Source organism: Danio rerio, chromosome 16 (genome assembly GCF_049306965.1).
Source record: "Danio rerio strain Tuebingen ecotype United States chromosome 16, GRCz12tu, whole genome shotgun sequence".
NCBI lineage: Eukaryota > Metazoa > Chordata > Actinopteri > Cypriniformes > Danionidae > Danio > Danio rerio.
The window spans coordinates 17,978,598-18,001,093 of NC_133191.1; the positions used below are offsets into that span (position 1 = coordinate 17,978,598).

The window sequence follows — 22,496 nt, forward strand, 5'->3', positions numbered from 1 at the left end:
GGATCACTGCATTCCGGACTTGATCAGCACCTGCTGCAACCATAGTCTGGTCAGACCAATCTGTCAGGAATATAAGAGGCTAAATTATCATATGCATTTGTTTATATGACAAAACATATCTTTTTGACTAAAGATCCATACTGAAGGTCCATACAGACTACAAAGGCAGATAATGATAAGATCAGGGCCTGTTATGTGGACTTTGGGGGTTTTACGATGTGGTCACATGTTGATTGGTCAGTTTGAATGTGTCAGCATTTGGGCTTTAGTCACATGGTCAAGAAAGATACAACATAGGTGTAAAACTTTGCTCTGTCTCTTTTCCTGCTCTCTCTTTTCCGTCTCTGCACTTTCCTGCTCTGCTCCTCTTGTCCTCTGGAGTCTATCTTCTCTGACTCTACTGCAATCAGGCTTCTGGGCTCGCTCTCTTTGTCTCTCTCTCCCTCCCCCTGTGTCTCTCCTTCTATCTCTGGTAACTAATTTTACATTTAAGCTGGGTCCAATTTATATTATATGTTTTATTATTTAATATTTTATCATTTTATACAGTTATTTGTAATTAATTCAGTTGTAACCATAGATAATTATTGTCATTAAATCATCTCATTTTCAAGTATTTGTGAATTACTTTTGATTTAACATCAACATTTAATTGTTCCATACTGCAATACAATACAATAACATAATATCAACGCTCTCTCACATTTATAGCTATTATTACTGCCCTTATTTCTGTTTTTGGCATGAGATTGCAGAAGAAAGGTTTGACTAGAATTTTTTTTAGTTTTATACCATCATGCTAATAACTTTTTAGTTATTCGGCAGAACTACATTTCGACCCGCTGTGGTTAAAACCCATTCTTACAAGAAGAATCACAGATTCAATATGGTAGGTGAAACAGATTTATTATATCGCACACTCTTAACAACAGATGGTATATTTTGCTCTTAATGTGTCCCTTTTCACCTTGTTTTGTCTTAGGATCATTACTATGGTGGTGAAAGTGACACCGGGTACTTGGCATGGAGAATCAAAACTATACAAGGCAAGTTTATTTATAAAGCACAATTCACACACAATAATCACTCAAAGTGTTTTACATAAACAATAATAAAAGAGACAAGTATAAGAAAAGAAAATCAAAGCATAAAAAATATTAACAACAAATAAAAATATGTTAAAACAGGTTTTAAAAGAATGAAAAAGAAAAATGTAGTGATCAATTAATTTATCAAAAATCTTTCCATCAATATTTTTAATTGATATTAATATTGATATTTTAGCCTCACACGGGCACCAGTTAATGTAGCAATAACAGATAAATAACTTTTGAACAGGTCACCAGACAGCTTTGACTGTAAAAATAATTAACAATCAAATATTGTAAATTAAATATACAAATGTAAAGGTGTTTATTATCTTTCCAAATCTAAAGAATAAAGAGATTGTCTGACTTGTAGAGCCTTTTACTGTATTATCAACACAAGGAATAAATGAGTATGCATTAACAAAAGCATAAACCAGAGTAACGTTCGAGGAGGGGAACAGAAAAGCTATAAGTGGATTTGATGTTAAAATCCACGTATGGGAGGATTCGGTTCAGAAGCCGCTTGTCTGAAAGAGTATTGAACGGGCCAATGAAAACAATGAAAGCAATGAATTGGCAGCGTAAGCTTGCACAGGTGTGCTGCATTGCCAATTAACTGAGCATATAAGCACACCTGGTGCCAGCAAACGCCATCCTTTTTAAGCTGAAGAGATTTTTAAACAGCTAAGGGACAGTCATTATGGCGACGGAGTATAGCACTTCCGTTCCCCTTCGGTTGGGGAACTCCAGTGCTATAAGTGGATTTGATGTTAAAATCCACGTATGGGAGCCATTAAAAGCGCCATAATGACTGCACCTTACCAACGCCTCCGATGAGAGGGCAGTCAGGCAAGCGTGACGTACCCAAATCATGGAAGGTGCGGTCCTCCAACGTGCCCTTGGCCCTAACTTATCCCCACTTCAAAAGAAGCTTTACAGAATAGGTATATTTTATCACCGAACGAGGAGCTTTACTGACAGACAGGAAGGTGCACATCTCTCCATGTTAGAGAAAAAGGCACCGCAAGCGTGTTACAACACCTCACTGAATTGTTTCTTCAATCACCAAGGGTTACCTAATACCCTTGAGGAAACCGGCTCCACTCGCAGATTGTAAAACCTTGCAAATGTGTTGGGTGTCGCCCAGCCCGCAGCTCTAAAAATGTCTGTAAAAGAGGCGCCCAAGAGGATGCAACGCTCCGAGTGGAGTGCGCACGCACTCCCGGGGGACGCGGCTGACCTCTGCTCAAATAAGCACATGAATGGCCTCCACAATCCAGTGGGATAATCTTTGTTTGGACACGGCACTTCACTGCTGCCGTCCGCCATAACAGACAAAGACCTGCTCAGAGGATCTAAAGTACTGAGTTCGGTCCACATAAATGCGTAGGGCGCGAACTGGACAGAGTAAGGAAAGGGCTGGGTCTGCCTCCTCCAGCACTTGCAGGGTTACTACCTGATCTCTAAAGGGAGTGGTAGGAACCTTGGGCACATAACCCGGGTGGGGTCTCAGGAAAACGTGAGAAAAATCCGGCCCGAATTCCAGGCACGAGTCACTGACCAAAAATGCCTCCAGGTCCCCGACCCTCTTAATGGAGGCCAACGCGACCAGCAGAGCTGTTTTCAAGGACAGAAATCTTAAGGATACTGAGTCGAGTGGCTCGAAGGTATCTGAACGCAGGCTCGTGAGGACGAGGGTGAGATCCCAAGAGGGCATGAGAGGGGGGCGAGTTGGATTAATTTGCCTAGCACCTCTGAGGAACCGGATGATGAGGTTCTCTTGAAGGAAAGAGAGCACAACACTGATCTGGCAAGTTCGGGGGTCTTCTCTGCGAGAGACACACCATTCAGTGAATAGACTCCACTTCAGGGCATAGGCACGCCTCGTGGAGGGGGCTCTAGCCTGAGTGATGGTATCAACCACCGCAGACGGCAGGTTACCTAAGTCTTCCTCGCGTTAAGGGACCACACGTGGAGGTTCCAGAGATCGGGGCGAGGGTGCTAGATGGTGCCCTGTCCCTGAGAAAGTAGGTCCTCTCTCAAAGGGATCTGCCAGGGGAGGGCCGTCGCGAGAGCTCTGATATCCAGGTCCGGTTGGGCCAGAGGGGCGCAACTAGCAGAACCTGCTTCTAGTCCTCCCTGACCTTGCACAGTAGCTGCGCGATTAGGCTCACTGTGTGAAACGCATACTTGCGTGTGCCCTGAAGCCAGCTGTGGGCCAGTGCATCCATGCCGAGAGTGCCCTCGGTCAGGGAATAGAACAACTGGCAATGAGTGTCTCGGAGGAGGCAACAGATCGATCTGGGCCTCCCTGAATCGCGCCCATATCAGCTGAACAGACTTGGGGTGGAGTCTCCATTCTCCAGAGTGAATCTGCTGCCGTGAGAGCGCATGGTTGAGCATACCTGGGATGTGAATGGCGCGCAGCGATTTCAGCCGCGGTTGACTCCAGAGGAGCAGACGGCGGGCGAGCTGAGACATGTGGCGAGAGCGCATACCCCCCATGCAGTTGATATACGCTACCGCCGCCGTACTGTCCGTCCTGACCAGCACGTGTTGCTGCTCCAACACCCGAGAAAAAAGGTGGAGAGCAAGGAACACTGCCAACAGCTCTAGGCGATTGATATGCCAATGCAGCTGGGCACCTTTTCACAGGCCCGCAGCTGCATGCCTGCAACACACGGCTCCCCAGCCCGTATTGGAAGCATCTGTTGAAACAACAACATGACTGGATGCCTGTCCCAGAGGCACACCAGCCTGCAGGAACGAGGGGTCGTTCCAGGGGCTGAGGGTGCGGCGACACAGCGCAGTAACAGAGACTCGGTGTGCGCATGCCATGCGCGTCTTGGAACTCGATCTAGAAGCCAGTGCTGAAGTGGTCTCATATGGAGCAGTCCGAGCAGCGTGACAGCCGCAGCAGATGCCATATGCCCCAGGAGCCTCTGAAAGTATTTCAGTGGGACCACTACTTTGCTGTCGAGCTCCCTCAGACAGTTCAGCAACAGGCAAGCGTGCTACCATGGTGACCGAGTCCAGTTCCATCCCGAGAAAAGATATCCTCTGCACCGGGGCGAGTTTGCTCTTTTCCCAGTTGACCTGCAACCCCAATAGGCGAAGATGCGGGAGCACCTCGTCTCTGTGCATAGTCAATTGCTCCCGTGAGTGGGCTAAAATCAGCCAGCGTCGAGATAATTGAGTATGCGGATGCCCGCGAGCCGAAGGAGCGCTAAGGCACCCTCCGCGAGTTTGGTGAAGACCCGCGGAGACAGAGAGAGCCCGAAGGGGAGGACCTTGTATTGGCATGCTCGACCTTCGAACGCAAACTGCAGGAACTGACGGTGGCGCGGAAGAATGGAGACATGAAAATACGCGTCCTTCAGGTCTATAGCTGCAAACCAATCCTGAGGACGAACGCATCGGAGGATGTGTTCTGCGTGAGCATTCTAAACGATAGTTTGCGAAGGCAGCGGTTCAAAACGCAGATCTAGGATTGGCCGTGACCCACCGCTCTTTAGGGGTACGATGAAGTACGGGCTATAAAACTCGCTCTCCATCTCGGCTGGAGGAACTGGCTCGATTGCACCCTTAGCCAGGAGGGCAACAATCTCCTCTCGCAAGACAGGGGCGGACAGGGGATTGACCCTAGTGAATACTTGGGAGGCCGTTTTGAGAACTGAAGCTCGTAGAGCTAACCAGGCCGGCAGAGCCCTCGCTAATGGCGTCATCGCAACAATCGCTGACGTACCCGCGGAGGGGCAGCACGGAGCGGGTGTGCTGATCCGGGGAGCGCGAGGGTCCCACAGAAGAGCTGGAGGAGAGCGATTCGCTCTGGCTTCGCATCCTGACTCCGGAAAGGGGGCTTGGGGGCTTGGAGAAGGGAGACCGTCCCCCCAGCTCCCGTGAGCCGCTGGCGCAGCATGTAGACCCTGGACGGCGCGTCCCAGACTGGCAGGGCTTGCAGCGCTCTTGAGCCACTGGCGGAGCGCACCGAACCTGCGAGCTAGAGAGCACAGTGTCTCAGACTGGCAGATTTCGGGCTGTCACATCCGGGGAAGTGGAAAAGTGCCCTTTTATTTCATGGCAGTAAAAGGTGCCGTTGGAAATGGGGCCCCGCCCTCCAGCAGGGAAAGAGCAAGTTCCCTCAACTCCAGATGACCTGAACCAGGGACGCTTCGCGGTCCGTTGCCGGACTTAGCGGCGTTCTGGGCAGGGGGGGCTGCCTGCTTCCGAGGTGCTCGACGCGGGGGTGGTGCAGCTCTCGTAGGCGGGCGCCTTTGGTGAGGAGCAGGTATGGATGGCACAGCGGGCGGAGCGGGCTTACGGACCCGCCGATAAGACATCACCCATCAGACTGCTCTCTCACCGCCTCGAATTCCTGGGTGAATTCGAGTCAACAAAGCGGACTGTCGACTTTGCGCATATCAGCCAAGTTTTAGTCAGGGGTGGCGCTCCTGGACCACTAGTGTGGACATCGTCCTCCCCAAAGCACACGCAGCGGACTTAGTAGTCCAAAAAGCTTAGTCGGCTGCGGTGCGAAGCTCATAAGCCTGGGTTGGACCCACCTTCATGCAGCTCGGCCAGCGCCTGCGCTTGGTAGCGCTGGTAGGTGGCTATCGCATGCAAGGCGGAAGCAGCCTGGTCCGCAGCTTTGTAAGCTCTAGCCCCGAGGGAGCAGAAAACTTACAGGCTTTGAAGAGGATTAACCGCCATCGCGCACTCAACCTGAGGAATAGCCACATACCCCCTGGCCGCTCCATCATCAAGTTTGGTGAGGATGGAGGGACACGCAGCACAAGCAGAAAAAAGTGTCCTTCAAGTCCGCGTGAGCCTACTGTGCACCTCCAGGAAGAAGGGAACGCCCCTCTAGTTGGTCCGGCTGCGGAGCTGGGGGATAAACCATCTCCAACCCACGGCCAAAGCAGCCCGGGAAAGCACGGCTAACATGTCCGATTCAGGATCCGTTTTGACAGCACTCACCTGCCCGAAGGGGGCGAACAGGTCTGGATCATCATCGGACAATGAAAGCCCACCCTCCGATGCCGCGGTGGATGTCTGGTCTCCGGTGTCATCGAGCGTAAGGGCTACTATCTGTTAGACGGAACGCTTCCCCAGCCCGAAGCTTAGATGGAGCGCTTGGAGGAGTGAGAGGTCCGTGGGCCCGTGGGCGACGGATTATCTCTCGTTAAACCCTCAGATCTCCCCGAGTGCCCGCTGCAAAGCAGAGGACAACTAGGGTGGTTGGCCCTTTGCAAAGGCTAGCCGCGATCTTTACTGCGCAACATTCATAGCATTGCAATGATGACACGAACTGCCCACGAGCAGCGCATTAACATGCTGGAGCATGTAAAGCAGTGCCCGTGCCCATCATCCGAGGACAGAACCCACAGCATCCAGAAACGCACAGTCGGAGCGCCGTCCTGAAAAGGACGTGCTGCACGACTGTGTTGTTCTTTTAGGAAAACTTGCAACAATACGCACCGCACTGGAAGACCGGACCCAAAGGGACGTCAGGCAAGGGAGAAACCCAGCTTGACCGTCTGTCGCTGCGTGGACTCGCTCTGGACCGGAAGACACTCGTTCACTCGATGTCGCTGTAGCTCAGCAAGAGGAACCCTCATGAACTTGATCAGAAAAGTCTCTGAAGCGAAAAGGATGGCGTTTGCTGGTGCCAGGTGAGCTTATATGCTCAGTTAATTGGCAATGCAGCACACCTGCGCAAGCTTACGCTGCCAATTCATTGCTTTCATTGGCCCGTTCAATACTCTTTAAGACAAGCGGCTTCTGAACCGAATCCTCCCATACGTGGATTTTACCATCAAATCCACTTAAAGCACTGGAGTTCCCCAACCAAAGGGGAACCACCACTGCCCTCCCTGATCGTCGTTGACAGCACACACACACATCTTCAATCGACAGTAATGGCTATGTAATATTTACTTTAAGGTACATCAATAGAAGAAGCTGCATTAATAAAGTGGCTCAAAAAGGGATATAGATAAAGGATTTTATTAGGGTCTGTATAGTGAGTGTGTGTATATAGTAATGCCTTTTGTTCAGTTTGTTCATTTGTTTGTTTTATCATTTAACTCTTTAATCTCCATTAATTTTAGACATGGCATATACTGTATGCTGTATAATAAATGTATGTGAAAAACAACTGAAAAGTTATTTCTATATACGAGAAGTGTTTTTAAACTAAATATAAATTTTAATTTGGTTTGCACATGTACTTGCTCAATTATTTCAAGGAATAAATTGTGATATTTTAAGACAAATTAATTAAATTAATTAAAGTCACATTATTTTATTTACCAGAAACAAAAATATAACATTACACTGAATTCATTATTTTTTGGGGCGCCACTGTTAGTTGGGAGAAAAATACTAAATTTAATTAAGTTGACTACGCCAGAATGTAGCGGAGCGGTAAGTTGGGAGAAAAATACAAAATAAATTAAAGCTGACTATGCCACCCTGATCACAGGGAATTTAACACAGGTTCTTGGTGTAAGGAAAAGGCATGAGACATGAATACCAAAAATACAAAACTTTAATATCCTTAATTGTCCAATATAAAAAAATCTCTTTTAAAAAGCTTGGTTGCCAATAGTTGCCGCACAATCACATGAACAACAACAAGACAATGGGAGGAGTAGAGGCTTACCAGTGGCAGGTAAACTAGTTACGTAGCACCAAACTCTACAAAATTACTAATGGTCTTACTGCAAGTGCATCACACACACGCACACAAGCATACGTGAGCACACAACACACACACTGCACTCTCTGTCGTATCCCACCACTGCACGATGGACAACTAATGGCCTGCCTGGAAGCCTCAGCTCCTACAAAACAACGACAGTTAACAATTGTACAGTCACAATCTCACACAAAAGAACACAGAAATCCCAAAACTATCGATTCATAAAAATCTCCTTGCAAGAGGAGAAACTAAAATAATAATAATAATATTAACCGGTTCACTTCAAATCCAGCGAGTGACAGGTTGATTAATCGGCATAAGGCTCAAAGTACCATGAGAGCAAACACAAAGCGAGCATCTCTGTATGTATTTAAATGGCTCTCGCGATACACAGAAAGATCGGTCTGTGTAATGCCCCTTCTTGTCGAGCCAAGGCTGTGTATGTAACAATAAAATAATGTATGTATACGTAAAAGCAATTGTATTTGAAGTTTTTAAAAAAAGAAATACTAAATGATCATTATTGACTTATTCATTATGTATTTTCAGTGCTGGAAAATGAATAAATTATCAACATTTATTTAATGTGAGTATTTTTAACAATGACAAATTATTGAATTTTCAGTTTTTAATAAATTTAAGTTTTTTCAATGTTGGCGAACGGGTGAAATCGTCTGCATTGACTCATTGTAAGTATTTTAAATTTTAAGAAATGGGTAAATTATTAACATTTAATAAATGTCAGTATTTTCAACAATGGGAAGTGATTGCGTTATTAACATTGATTCATAATTTAATTAAATACTGAATATTCAACCTCAACCAAAAATATGATACTGATAGAATTTCAAGAGTGAATCAATTCCACTCTGCTATCTGGGACCTTGAAATTAGTTTAAAAAAAAAAAAAAAAACTTCCTCTGATCCTCTGCTGAAAGGTTGATTGACTGAATGTGTTTGAAATGAATGTTGTCTGAAATCAGCTGTAGTTTCTCTTCAGTAATTCTACTTGTTAACAGCAGGTGTTTATCATTAATGCTCAAGTAATACTTAATCACTTATGATGAATCAATAGTTATCACTTAATCACTAATCAGATATCTTATTACTTTAACTTAAATGGATTAAGTTCACTATACTCAAAAATGTTGTTAAACTGTTGGAGTCGCCTTAAACTATTGGGTTTTCATACAGTACTCAACTGGTTTTAGTTTTCTTAATTCATTGAATGTTACTGTGCTCAAATTGTTTTATGTTCTCAAATGGATTGAGTTTACATGGTTTATTAGAATTAGTTTTTGAATCTAAATGATTTGTTGCAATTGGTATTCTCAAATGGTTAGTGTTACCATTGCTTAATGGGTTTCACAGTAAATTAAATAATTTAATGTATTCTAATAATATTGTTGATTTTGATATTGTTGATTTGTAGAGTTTAATAAAAACTTATTCAGAATATTTTAATATGAATTAAGTGTTTTTAGATTAGTGTGTCCAGTACTGGAGTGATTGAACATAACTGCTTTCTGCTGAAATTTAGTCCACCTATAGACAGACAGAAAAAACAGCACATGAAGGTCCTAGGTTCATCTGTGCTCTCCTGAGAGAGAGTCTACATTTTACAGATCTGTCTATAGTTTGAAAGGGACAGACCTCTTTGAGACTCTCGGATATAAAGACACAAATGCTTTTTCTTTCTCTCTCTGTCACTTACCAAAGAAAGCCACCTAATCTCTCTGCCATCTCCCACACTGCGACAACATCACATGTTCAGAAGTTTGATTAACAGTGTGAGACTGAGCTGTCAGCAATATTGAGTGATTAAGACATAAATCTTCACGAGAGAGAGAGAGAGAGAGACAGCGGTTCACACATGCTGTGAAGATGATGCGAGGTAGGCATTTATGTTCTGTGTCTGACCTTATAAGTATGTAAATATTACTTTTTTTTTTTACAATTGTTTCTGTGGGTGTGTGACATGCTTGTTTACATCAAACAGAAATCATCATCATTATTTGTTAGCTATTTTTATTTTCATTTGTGCAACTTATAGTTTTCAAAACACTTGTTCATATTGCTTTTCTGTTTAATGCATCACACTTGTTTAGGACAAAATGAGTATATGCTCTTTAGGTGGCCTATTTATTTGCAAAAAGAATAGAGCGAAACTCCAAAAACTTTAGTTTTCTCTTGAATGCATGGGGCAAGGATTATAAAATCATATTATGATAACTTGTATTGAATGGATAAAATAATATGCAGTGTAGGTCTGATGGGCTATGATTTTGAAATCAAGTTTTTCATTTACAGTTTTAGTATAAAATGATGACATGTATTTTTGTGGCAATAATGCATGTGCCTTTTGTATTTTAATTTTGCTTAAATAATCTGTTTAGTATGAGAAAAGACTTTTGTAATTATAATTTTTTTTCAGAAAATGTATTCCATTTCAAATAATTTCTAATAATTTTCAAAATAATTTCTAATAGAACTTTGCCATGTAACTATTTTAATTCTTGTTATTTTACATGTTTTTTTTTTTTTTTTAGGAGTCAGGGAATGTGTGCAAAATGGTGCTGCATTGGTGTGTCATTATCTTATTCAGTTAGTCATAAGGATTTTCAAGCATACCAACATCAAGAATGCAATTTAGTTTTGATCATTAAGCCTTTATCTAAATTATCGTATAGAATAGTTTAAAATTGAATAATCATATTTCAAGGTGTAGAAACCATAGATTTTTTAACATTTTAGCTAGTTTTAATTAAGTTATAAAAAAACATAGTTGTACAAATATTTATTTTTTATAATTTTGCAAACATTATGTAAAACTTCAAATGAAAAAAAAATCCATAAATTATGTAAACAATGTTTTTTGTGCTAACATTTTTAAGCAATTATTAAAGAATATAAATATAATATATAAAACTTTAAGTGATCTTTATTCTATATGTCATAAATAATTTTAGGTAACATTAAGAAACATTTTAAGTAACAGGATTGTTTCTGTTATTATGCATGCAAAATGTAAAATGCATGATTAGCTAATGTTCAAAATAGGTGCAGTTTAAATAGTATAATTATCAATTATAATATTATAATAATATTGATTTTATTAATAATTTTGCAGTGTTTCAACAAAGATAAAATAGATAATTATTTAGAATTATAAAACTGTTTAAACTTAAATTGCATGTAGTCAAGAAGTTAGTAACGTGGACTGTAAAAGTTAATCTAGAGAAGTAAGCAATTAGTCAGACAAAAAGCCACATTATTATTAAATTAATAGATGTATCGGTATTTTGTTTATCTTGTGTTTTTGTGGCTACAATGATTCACAGCAGAAGGTATGATGAAGAGTCTTTTGATAAAACTTATAGTACATTGTATCTCTTTAAAAAAAAAGAACACTGCAAGAGCTCACTTTCAGAAACACTGAATACAACATACAGCCTTGTTCTTAATCAATGTGAATGTGACAAAGCCTTTAAAACACTTTCAATACAATATCTAAAATGATAAAGTCTCTGCATAGACCAAGTGGAGGACCCCAAAACTATCATACAATGTTCATTTGTGGCGCTTGTGGTTGTGGACATTGTTCAGAAATGACACATTCATTTTTGTACAGTCCCTTAAAACTAAATTTTCCGTAGCAGCCCACATTACATATGTTAAATATCTGCTCATCAAAATTGCTATCAGTTGCTGAAGTCAGCTGTATTGTATTTTATCACTTTGCATTATCAGATGCAGGTTTGCGCTAAAGCTCTTGTTGAAAATTTTTGTTTGGTCCGTTTTCAGATTTCTACCACAAAAAGTTTTATGACTTACCTCTTGTCATTGATTTTGCTGGATAAACAAATACAAATGTAAATGGTGACATGACTTGCCATCATAATGATATATGACGTGTCTTTATACAAACTAAAGTAAAAGTGTCATTATATTAAATCTATATCATATTAACAGTGAGTGATACAATTGTTACCATTTTTATTAATCTTTGTTTGTCTTTTAAGCTCAAGTAATTTAAATAATATAAACAAATACAACTTTGAATTTAATCATGTCATTATTAATGATGAAATTTAAATTTCATAATATAATTGCTATAGAAGTATTTTATTGTTAAGTCACAATACAATTTAGTACAACAATGTACTAAAGTTATCTAATGTTAAATAATTAATGTAAAGAAGTTGGATGTGTTTTGATGTTTAGATATATGTTATTATTATTATTATAATTATCCAATACAATAAATTAACTTATGACATTATTATTTTTGTAATACTAATGGTAAATGTTTATGTGACAAAGTTTGACAATACATTAATTTAAATATTATTCAAATTAGTGTTTTTACAAACAAAAACAGATCTTATGTAGTTTACTGCTGTTCTACTGCATTTTTTTCTGTGTTAGACATGAACAGCAGTGCATCCATCACAATAAGAAGGATTGGCCACACTGAAAATTATTTGCAGAAGAATGTTCTGGTGTTTCGATAAAAATTAGATGAACAGAACTCCAAAGAATTGTGCAAGTTATGCTATTTGAGCAAGTCATTGGACAACAGTAGTTAAATTCATAAAGGGCTAAAAATATTGATTTATTAGCCCCTATTATGGATTTTTTTTTTAATGCTTTTCACACTAATGTTTCAGATCATCAAACCCATTTAAATATTAGTCAAAGACAACATAAGTAAAAACATCATGCATTTTTGAAATGAAGGTTTTTATTATTTACGGAAAACAAAATACAATACTACGTAGCCCTTTGTGAAAAGTGTTTGGCCCAAAACCTAATAACTAGTTGAGCCACCCTTAGCATGCAATAAGCATGATATCTTCTAATGAGTCTGTTACAGCATTGTGGAGGAATTTTGGCTCTCCTGTCTTTGCAGAATTGTTGTAATTCAGCCACATTGAAAGGTTTTTTTGTTAGCATGAAATTATAAAATTTTTATGTCATGCCATTTTTTATGTCATACCACAGCATTTAAATTGGATTCAGATCAGGACTTTGACTAGGCCACTCCTAATACTTCATTTTGTTTTATTTATTTTTCTTTGTGTGTCTTCTGAGCTCATGCAATGTACAAAGTAAAAACAAATACAACTACAATACAATTGAAAATAAATAAATTTGACTTTTTAAGTAGTCATTTGTATTACTAATGTTATAGTGGTTATGTGACAGATACGATTTGAGAATACTTTTATTTAAATATTAATAAAGAGTATTAAATCAGATGTTTTGTAGACATTGTATTGTTGTTAATCTGTATATGACAAGAACAACAGTGCATCCGTCACACCAAAAAGCATCAATCAAACTGGAAACTATGAATAGAAAGATACTTAAGTGTGTTGATCAAAATCTGATGAGCAGAACTGCAAAGAAATTGGGTAAATTTTATTGAATACACCTTTTGCTATTATTGTTAATAATTTTTGGGCATTAAGAAAAAATGCATTTTGCAGTGTTGCACTAGTTTCTAACTGCACACACACACTTTCTGAATATACTGCCAATGAATCTTTCACCAGCTGCAAGGCTGTTCTGCGCTGTGGTCACCCGTTTGTGCATGCGCGCGTGTGTGTGTGTGTGTGTGTGTGTGTGTGTGTGTGTGTCAGCACACATACATGTTTACAGGTGTGCTTGCAGAGCTTGAATACTATATTTTCCATCACCTGCATTTTGGTGTTGTTTTTCTGCATTTTTATTAAGTAAAGCATTATAACAGAACAAACTAATATAAAGGTTTAAAAGTTAGAAATCAGAAATTGTATGTGATCATATCGACCAAACACTTATGGAGTTAAATGTTATGAAAGGAAATTTAAAACTCATATGTGTTCAGCACGCTGATATATTTACCACATTGTTGCATGTAGGGGTTTCACACCTTTTTTCACTCTTACTCTTATATGCATTTACGTCTTCAAAAGCTCTGAAATTATGACACATATTCAGGAACCAAAACCTTGAAAATCAAAGAGATATTATTTCCCCTTGAATTCACGAAGCTTTGGGTTTTTTGGTTTCTATAATCTTCTGAAAACTTGTTTTGACAATGACATGTGAGTATTAGAGAGAGAGAGAGAAAGACAAGCTAAACATATCTTGGGTTGAAAATAGGTGCTTATGGAAAACTAAATTTGGCTGTGAATGAACTGAAAGAGAAAGCAAGATGCATTAAGAAACGAGCTGTCAAATTTTGGAAACACAAAAAAGAAAAAAAGAGTGACCCCAACTCATCATTTTAAAGCTTTCAAAAACCAAGAAATGGACATTGAAAAAAGCCCCCTGATTCAGATGATCCTGAAGCTACAAACACAAACCAACACAACAAATATGACTAACAGCAGGCAGCATCAAGACACAGACATACTCATCCACAAACTATAGTCCGATTAAATGATAAATGCAGTAAAACTAGTACTGTGTCTGATTTATTGGAATGAAGTTGCAGGAAAACAAAATTAACTTAAATGTTATTTAGACCTAAATAGAGATTATACAACAGCAACATATCTGAGTGCAGTAAAGGACAGTAAAATAAGTACAGCAATGACCAAATACAGGCTGAGTGCTCGTAGTCTGACTGTAGAGACAGGCCGATACAGACAGAACTGGCAACCCAGACAGAACCGCATCTGCCCACACTGTGCCCAGGCAGAAGTGGGGACAGAGGAACACTTTCTCACTCGCTGTGCAAGCTATCAGCACATCAGAGAAACATTCAACCCCAAACTCCAGGGCATTTACCCTCAATTCACTGTGTTAGACAATAAAACACAGCTTCAGTAGACGAAAAACAAATTGTATCCTTCTAGCGGCACAATACATTAATGCCTGTCACAAAAAGAGAAAGGAGACCAATAAAAACATCAGTGATGTCCTTGCAAACACACACATCTAGATTATTGCAAATTAATGTTTTAAATATATTGATTATTATTGTTTTTATTACTGTTTTTATAACTATTATCCTAAAACGTTGATCGTTAAATGTACAGTTTATTCTGATCTGTTATTATATTTTTATTGATATATATATGAATAATATAATATTTTGAATAATTTAATATACTATCTTTATTTAAGTATTACTATAACTTTTTTACTGCTATTTACATTTTTTTTATCATATATGTATGTTCTTTTTTAATGTAAACTTTATAACTGCTTCGGCAATCGATTTGTACTTTGTACCATTTGTCATGCCAATAAAGCAATTATTGAATTGAATTAAAAAAGATAGAGTGAGTGAGATAGATTGATAGATAGATAGAGAGAGAGAGAGAGAGAGAGAGAGAGAGAGAGAGAGAATAAAGTAAAATGGCTTATTTTTCTGACATTTCTGTGACAGATGTTTATGCTTATTTTTGAAATATCTTAGTTTCACTGTGAACATACAGACTACAGACATTATACATTTTCCCTTGTATTAATTTAAAATTTAAGGTTTCCCCCACAGTCCAAAGACATGTGCTATAGGTGAAATAAATAAACAAAATTGGCCGTAGTGTATGTGTGTGAATGAGTGTGTATGGATGTTTCCAGTACTGGATTGCAGCTGGAAGCACATACATATGCTGGATAAGTTGGCAATTCTCTCCGCTGTGGGAACCCCTGGTGAATAAAGGGACTAAGCTGAAGGAAAATAAATTAATAATTTTATTTTTTTCTAAATTAAAACTGCTGAAATATTTTTTAATAATCTATTAAAGACAACTACTGTTTTATTTAAAAATTTCGATCTGTTATATTGCAAAACTACAGATCAAAACAAACTGCAACAAAAATATTAAAGTTTATTGTTAATTATTTTTATTTAAATAATTTTCAGCATGATATAGAGGTAAACCTTACATTACTAGCCCTCCTGTGGATTTTGTATCAATTTTGAAACATAATGTGTGGCTTTCTGTTATGTTTGTTATGTCTGTTATCTGTTAGTCACCTCAAGCTGAAGTGAACTTGGGTTCTGCAGCAGTACAATGATCCAAAGCATACCATCAAGTATGTCTGAAGAAAAAAAATAAAAAATAAAAAATAAAGACTTTGGAGTGGCCTAGTCAAGGTCATGACTCGAATGCAGTTAAGATGCTGTGGCACAAACTTAAAAAGGCATTTCATGCTTAAAAACCCTAAAATTTGGCAGAATTATAACAATTCTGCAAAATTCCTCCACAATGCTGCAACAGATTAATTGCATGTTCTGACCATGTTCATGTGGGTTTCCTCCACAGTCCAAAGAGATGCTGTAAAGGTGAATTGAATAAACTAAATTGGCCGTAGTGTATGAGTGTGTGTGAAAAAAAGTGTGTATGAGTGTTTCACAGCACTGTGCTGGGGTTTTGGCATTCACTGCGTAAAGGCTGATTTATACTTCTGCGTTGAGTTATGCCTTGTGCGTAGTCATGCATTTATACTTCTGCATGCCCTTTGTCTTGCTCTACAATAACACTTCCGAAATGTTAGCTGGCAGTAGGTTTTTTATGTTCCTCTGTATCGATTTTCTTTGCGGTTGATCTGTGTTTTCTGAACATAGCTATAACTCAATCATTCAGAGGTGGAAACCAAAGAATACACAACAACTTTAATTATAATATAAACACGAAACAAAACTTTCCATCTGGAGCTCCTTCACAAGACTCCATACTTGCACACACTCACTCCATCAGGCTCGTGGCTCTTAGCACCGGCCACGCTTGTCAGAGCTGCCCAGCTGACCAATCACAGAGCTTGTACTACACGTCGTTGTGATGTGCAGTTACATTTTTTGAGGGCTACTCGACTGCAAGAAGGCTTCACCGGACCATTTTTGGCAGTTCATTCCACTGTAGCACCCCAGATAAATCAGGGACTAAGCTGAAGAAAAAAATAAATGAATGAATTAATGAATGATGATATGAAACATTGAAATGTAGCAATCATGAAAAAAAATCTGTAAGGGCAATAAATCAATATTATTAGCACATTAATCAATACCATTATTATTATTATTATAAGAATTTAACCATTAATCCAATCCCAAATTTACCCTTTGGCCCTTCCCCTGTCCCCTTCTCTTTAGTGCTTTAGAGAATTGGGACACCCCTACTCCTTTATGTGAAAAACAAGGGGTAGTCCCATTTTTTGCTACAAACAAGCTGATTTGTAACATTCATAATAATGTTAATGTGTTACAGTCATGATATTTAAAGAAACATTTTGAGAAAAAAGAGCTAATTTTTGCTATTAAAATTCCCTTAACTGCCGTAAAATATTAATGTATTTAAAATTCTGATAACCTTGCTCGATGACTAGACAGAATAGGCCAGTCTGTTAGAAAAGTCTGGTGGATGTTATTTACAGCATGTCTGATTTGCTGTTTTCTTGCAGTTACATCACTGAAAACGGGCACTGTAATGGTTTGTTCGCAAAATGCACTGCACTTCCTTATTTTACTATTAGTAAGTGTACTGTCCTTTTTTGTAACTAGTCAATTACTGTATTAGTGGTCTTGGTGCTGGAGCATGTGATGTCGTAATCACAATGCTCATGCAATAAATTATGCTCAACTTTCATATAAATGAATTTAAACGTAAAAACTGCACTAGTGACAAGATGATGATGATGTGTGCGTGTGTAGTAGTTCCATTTCCTTTAAGAATATTTTTATACATAGCCCTTACACCCTTCAAGTGCAGAGGGAAATAAATAGACATAAATTACTATTCTGCATAGTCTTGCAAAATAATTACAATATTATACTGTCCTCATGGCAAAGACAAAGGACATTGGTTCATTGGAAATTAGTTATTAAGCTATTCTAATTAATAATAATAATAGGAAAATAATTTTGCATTCAACTGTAGACTATTTATTTTGATAATCATTTATCAAATAGGCTTCAAAATGACAGTTTGTCGCTGGAGTGTTTGCATGTAAGATTTATTTAAAAAGTGATAAGCTCTTTATGTTCTTAGGTTTAGGTTCTCGTTTTGTCGCTTTTATTCTTTCTCTTGTGTGTGTGTGTGTGTGTGTTTTTTGTCCTGTCACAGCACTCTTGTGTTCAACTCAAGGATTTCCGTTAGTGGAACCTTGAGGTTTTTCACTACTTTACAATGCAGAATGTTGTGATGGAAAAACAAACTAAACTATTTACAAGTAACAACAATCAATGTCTTCAATCAATGTGAGTACATTTTGAGTACATTTGTCAAACAGCTACAAAGAAATGCATATTATTTTAACTAAGTGATATTGCAAGTGGCAAGTGCATCCTTGACAAAACATCCTAAAAACCTGAAGTCCTTACTTTGTCCTAACCTGTCCTTTAAAATTATACAAAAACTAATGGGAGAAATTGCTTATAATTGAGCTGTCCAACAATGGAATTACATTTATTGTTGACTAAAAATGAAGAATGAAGATGTGTAATGGTAGAAAGACTCTTGGAGGGCCCTTAAGATTTCAGTGACTGAACACTAATTTAAGGAATTACAGTCCTGCAAAACGTGATGTTACAGCAGATAAACTGGAACTAGCATAACAGATACTGACAAAGCATCACAGAGTATTAGTAGAGTATTTGTTTGTTTATTTTGTTTAGGCTAACTCATCAGCAGCCTGCACAGTGTTAGTGGTTTAGTAACAGACCTGAGAGTGAAGTGTCAAACTTAATGGCTTAATTTTAAATTTCCTAACTAAAGATGAGATGTAATTTTGTAAGGTAGGATAAGAATCTCAAATCATTAACATTTAACTATATCTATTTAGTTATTTTGTATTTACAAGTTTTAAAAATAATAATAATAATAGTAATACCATGCAGGGGTGTAGTTATATACATATTTGGACAATATTTGGCCAAAATAAAAACTCAGTTAATGTTTTTTTTTATTTTTTATTTTTTATTTTTTCTGTGTTAAATACTTCCCCGCAAATGTAACTTTTTTTGATAAAAGGATCCCATCAGCAAGATAACCTATGCTTAACTTTACAGACTTCAGTGAACATGGACTGGTATAGGTGTTTAAGATTCACAAAAATTACTAAAATAATCATTTGGTTATTCAATTTCCTTCAGCTTTTGTCTCTGCTTTATCAAGGGTTACCTAAGTGCAATGAACCATCAACTACCCTAGCATATGTTTTTTAAGAAGCAGGTGCCCTTCCAAGTAAAATATTTAGCTTACATATTTTGCCTTTTACATGAACGCACTTAACTCTTTTTACTACCTGTACTAAAATGTGCAATATTACATTCTATAAATGTATTTATTTTTTTATTAGCTTTATTTAATGTATTTTCTAAGAACTTATTATTTAAGCATTTAAGCATATTATTTTAACATTTTATCTATCCTTAAATGCTACAAAAAGTAAAAAAAAAAAAAAAAAGTAAATGATAAAACTGCATTAGCTGGACTTGCACCATTTATGTGGCATTCTCAGACCTAAATACTGAAGTTGTGGTACAGTTTTATGTAATTTTCTTTTATCAGTGGTACATCAGAGATAATCACTTACGACATATCACAACTTACATCTTACTTACAGTCAAGCTGCAATATTTAAGATAGTATCTTTACTTTCTGCAAATCATTTGGAAATTTCTGTATGATTTAAGATATGTAATCATTTTACAATCATCTTACAATCAATCATAGCTAAATTTTATCAGGTAACTTACTTTGTTCAGTTTTAGTTCATTATGAACATTCAAATAAATAAATAAATAAATCTTCGGCTGTGGTAAGTACCTGTGGCTTTATTAACTGATAATATTTTGTAAAATCTGGTAATACAAATTTTATGTTCATTTATATTAAAAATATGACGTGCCGGGGGAAAAAAAAAGAAAAAAAAAAGATGTTTCTGTCTGCTGCCATCTGGCATAAAATTATTCTCCAGAAATATGCAATTAGAGCAAAAATTAGAATCATGCAGACTGCTCTTTCTTATCAAAGTGTGGTTTAAGTGAGCAGATAAAGAAGAGAAAAAGAAACATCTTCTCTTTATCAGAATGTGGTTTAAAAGATATAATGTGAATTAACTGCATATATGGAGAAATGATGTTCTTTTTCATTCATTCAATTGTTCATTCATTTATTTTGTTGTTGTATAAATGTTGTAACATTTACAACAAAAATTTTAAACTGTAAAATACATGAATTTTAGATTCTAAAACGCCATGTGTAATTCAAAACATGAGTAAACACACATGAGATCAAAATACATTAATTGAAATAAAATAAACAGGCAACATTTATTAGCTAAAAAACAAAAATAAACTACACTAAATAAATTATTTTTTTTATAGAAAATAACATTTCAACAAAAAGTTATTCAATATTAATTGTGATGTCAGTTACTTGGCTAAAATGACTGGCCCATGGGTAAACATGGCAGAATTCAAATTTAAAATCAACAGTAGTCACATGCAACACATAGGTTGTCAACATTCACTCCTTTCCTCACAGATATACGCTCACACAAGATCCAGACCCCTGTAAAAAAGTTGCAAAGGACTTTCCTTTGGTGATCCAAATTATGACGCCCTACTCCAAAAAAATATATGTTGTTATTTGTTATAGATTTTTTTTTTTCAAACTAATTGTTTAAAATGAGCAGAAACAAGACAATTCTTTAGTGTTTGGGGGGGCAACAACTTAATTTTATGTTCAGTCAACTTGTTCAACTTAATGATTTACATTGGGACAACATGAAAGAATTGTGTGAAACCCAGCATTTTGTTTTACAGTTATAAACACAGTGATACAGAAAATGAAAATGCATATTCTAATTACTGTATATGCTCACAGATGATGTGTGTACTGGTTAATGGGTATGGAATTATACAGTGTTTATACTTATACAATATGATACTGTAGCTTTTATATTCTCCATAGAGTAAATAAAGGCTACTTATATTGTGTATGTATATTACAAAACACACACATTTATAAAATCTAAGAATGTCAATCTTCAGATTGTTTATACTCTTTTTATAAATTTCCAAAGAGTTCTATCTTGACTATATATTGTCATATTGTATCAAAGCATATTCATCTTTCAGAAGACATCTTTACAAATCTTAAATTCAAAATCAATTGTTGTATGTCTGTTTTTGTGGTCCAGCGTCACATAAGGATTTTTAGATGTGCTGTTTTTTGTATTTTCATTTGTTGATTTAAATCATTTTGCTATACAGTTCTAATGATCTCACTGATTTACATGTCAAGCTATTCATGATCAATATTGGCTTCCTTTCTAAAAACAGCAGCTTGTATTTTTTTGCTTGCTTTTAGTCTCTGTTTCAGATTTTTTTTCTTAGTATATTTTAAAAAATTCAGATTATTATTTTATTGGTCTGTTTTTACAGGTTGAATAAATATTTTTTGATAGTCAGAAAGTTGCATGATGACAGTTGTATTCTTACAGTGTGTCACTGAAACAACAAACAAAAAATATGTGTTTGGTTCATGATAATAATAGTAGTATTATAATAACAATATTATTAGTTCATGCATATTGTATTAGATTAATAATGTTCTTTTGGGAGAAGGTAAACTGGGAGATGATAGGATGAGAAAAAAAGGGGAGGAGTAAAAAAGGGGGTGGAAATTCCTGGCAGTAAAAACACAGATGAAAGAGCATATTACTGGCAGTCACATCCTTTGTGAGCGAGACAGAGAGAGGAAAAGAAAGAGTGAGATAATGCATGAAAGAGGGAAAGTCAAAGTGAAAGAGAAGCCAGTAAACCACTTAAAAAGACTCTTGAGGTTGACACCTTCATATCCACCTTCTCACACTCAATATTCCCCCACGCTCAGTCTGGGTGAATCTCCCTGTTTTTTTCATGATGTGTTATGGGCTGTTGTTTTTTTTTTTTTTTTTTTTTTTGTGAGTGATTCACCCACTTTGTGTTTCATTAGACTATGGGAAAACTCAGCAAAACAAGCTTTAATTTGTCATGAAAAGGTGAGATTTTCTCCTCAAATCCCACTTTTTAAATAATACATATGAGCATATTAACGTAGTCATGAGGAAAAAAAACAAGAGAAAAGCATTGTGGGTGAAATGAAGTCATCTTTATCTTCTGGGCCTCTGGTTGAGAATTACTGCATTACATAGTTTCTGGCCATGAAAATGTATTTTATGCTCCATGGATTTAGATTTCATGGTAGCTTAAAAATGAATAAATACAAATGTAAAACATTTCAATATTATTATGAAAATTCCACAGAAAATGAATTGCTATCAAAGGCAGCATGGAGCATATGTTATACATCTTCCAGAAAAAACTAGAGCTGCACCCAGTATGTTCAAAGTAAAGATTTGTATTAAAAACCAACCACACAATAGTCTTAAAGGGCACAAAGTTTACCCCCTTTTTTATTTAATATTAATACTATGGTTCTTCTGAGTGTGCCAGTTTAGAGAGAAGCTAAGCTAAGCTTGAATGAGCATTCAGCCGTACATGTACAACTCGGAATACAGACCAAGCAGAGAGTACAAAATCATTTATGATCAAAGGTACAAGCAATTATTCAGATTACAGCGATAATGTGGAGAATATCGATCTGAAAATGGCGGACATGCAACAAGAAACTGAGGATATGATCGTGATGCGAGGCTGTCAATCAATATTGGTGGGCGGGGGACCGCTCTCCTACTTAAAGTTGCGGTCGGTCTGA

The 22,496-nt window shown here is 37.4% G+C and overlaps 1 protein-coding gene across 2 annotated transcripts in view; it reads left to right on the plus strand.

Moving 5' to 3' along the window:
- The first annotated feature begins 316 nt into the window (after window positions 1-316).
- rorc (RAR-related orphan receptor C) overlaps window positions 317-22,496 on the plus strand; it is a 187,950-nt gene continuing 165,770 nt past the window's right edge. The window contains exons 1-3 of one of the 2 annotated variants that reach the window (XM_001344013.8): window positions 317-889; window positions 983-1,046; window positions 9,511-9,685. In XM_001344013.8, the coding sequence (XP_001344049.3) occupies window positions 9,676-9,685 (10 nt within the window). In that variant the 5' untranslated portion in view covers window positions 317-889; window positions 983-1,046; window positions 9,511-9,675. The remainder of the gene's footprint in view (window positions 890-982; window positions 1,047-9,510; window positions 9,686-22,496) is intronic. The other variant, XM_073926026.1, reaches the window with a different exon arrangement.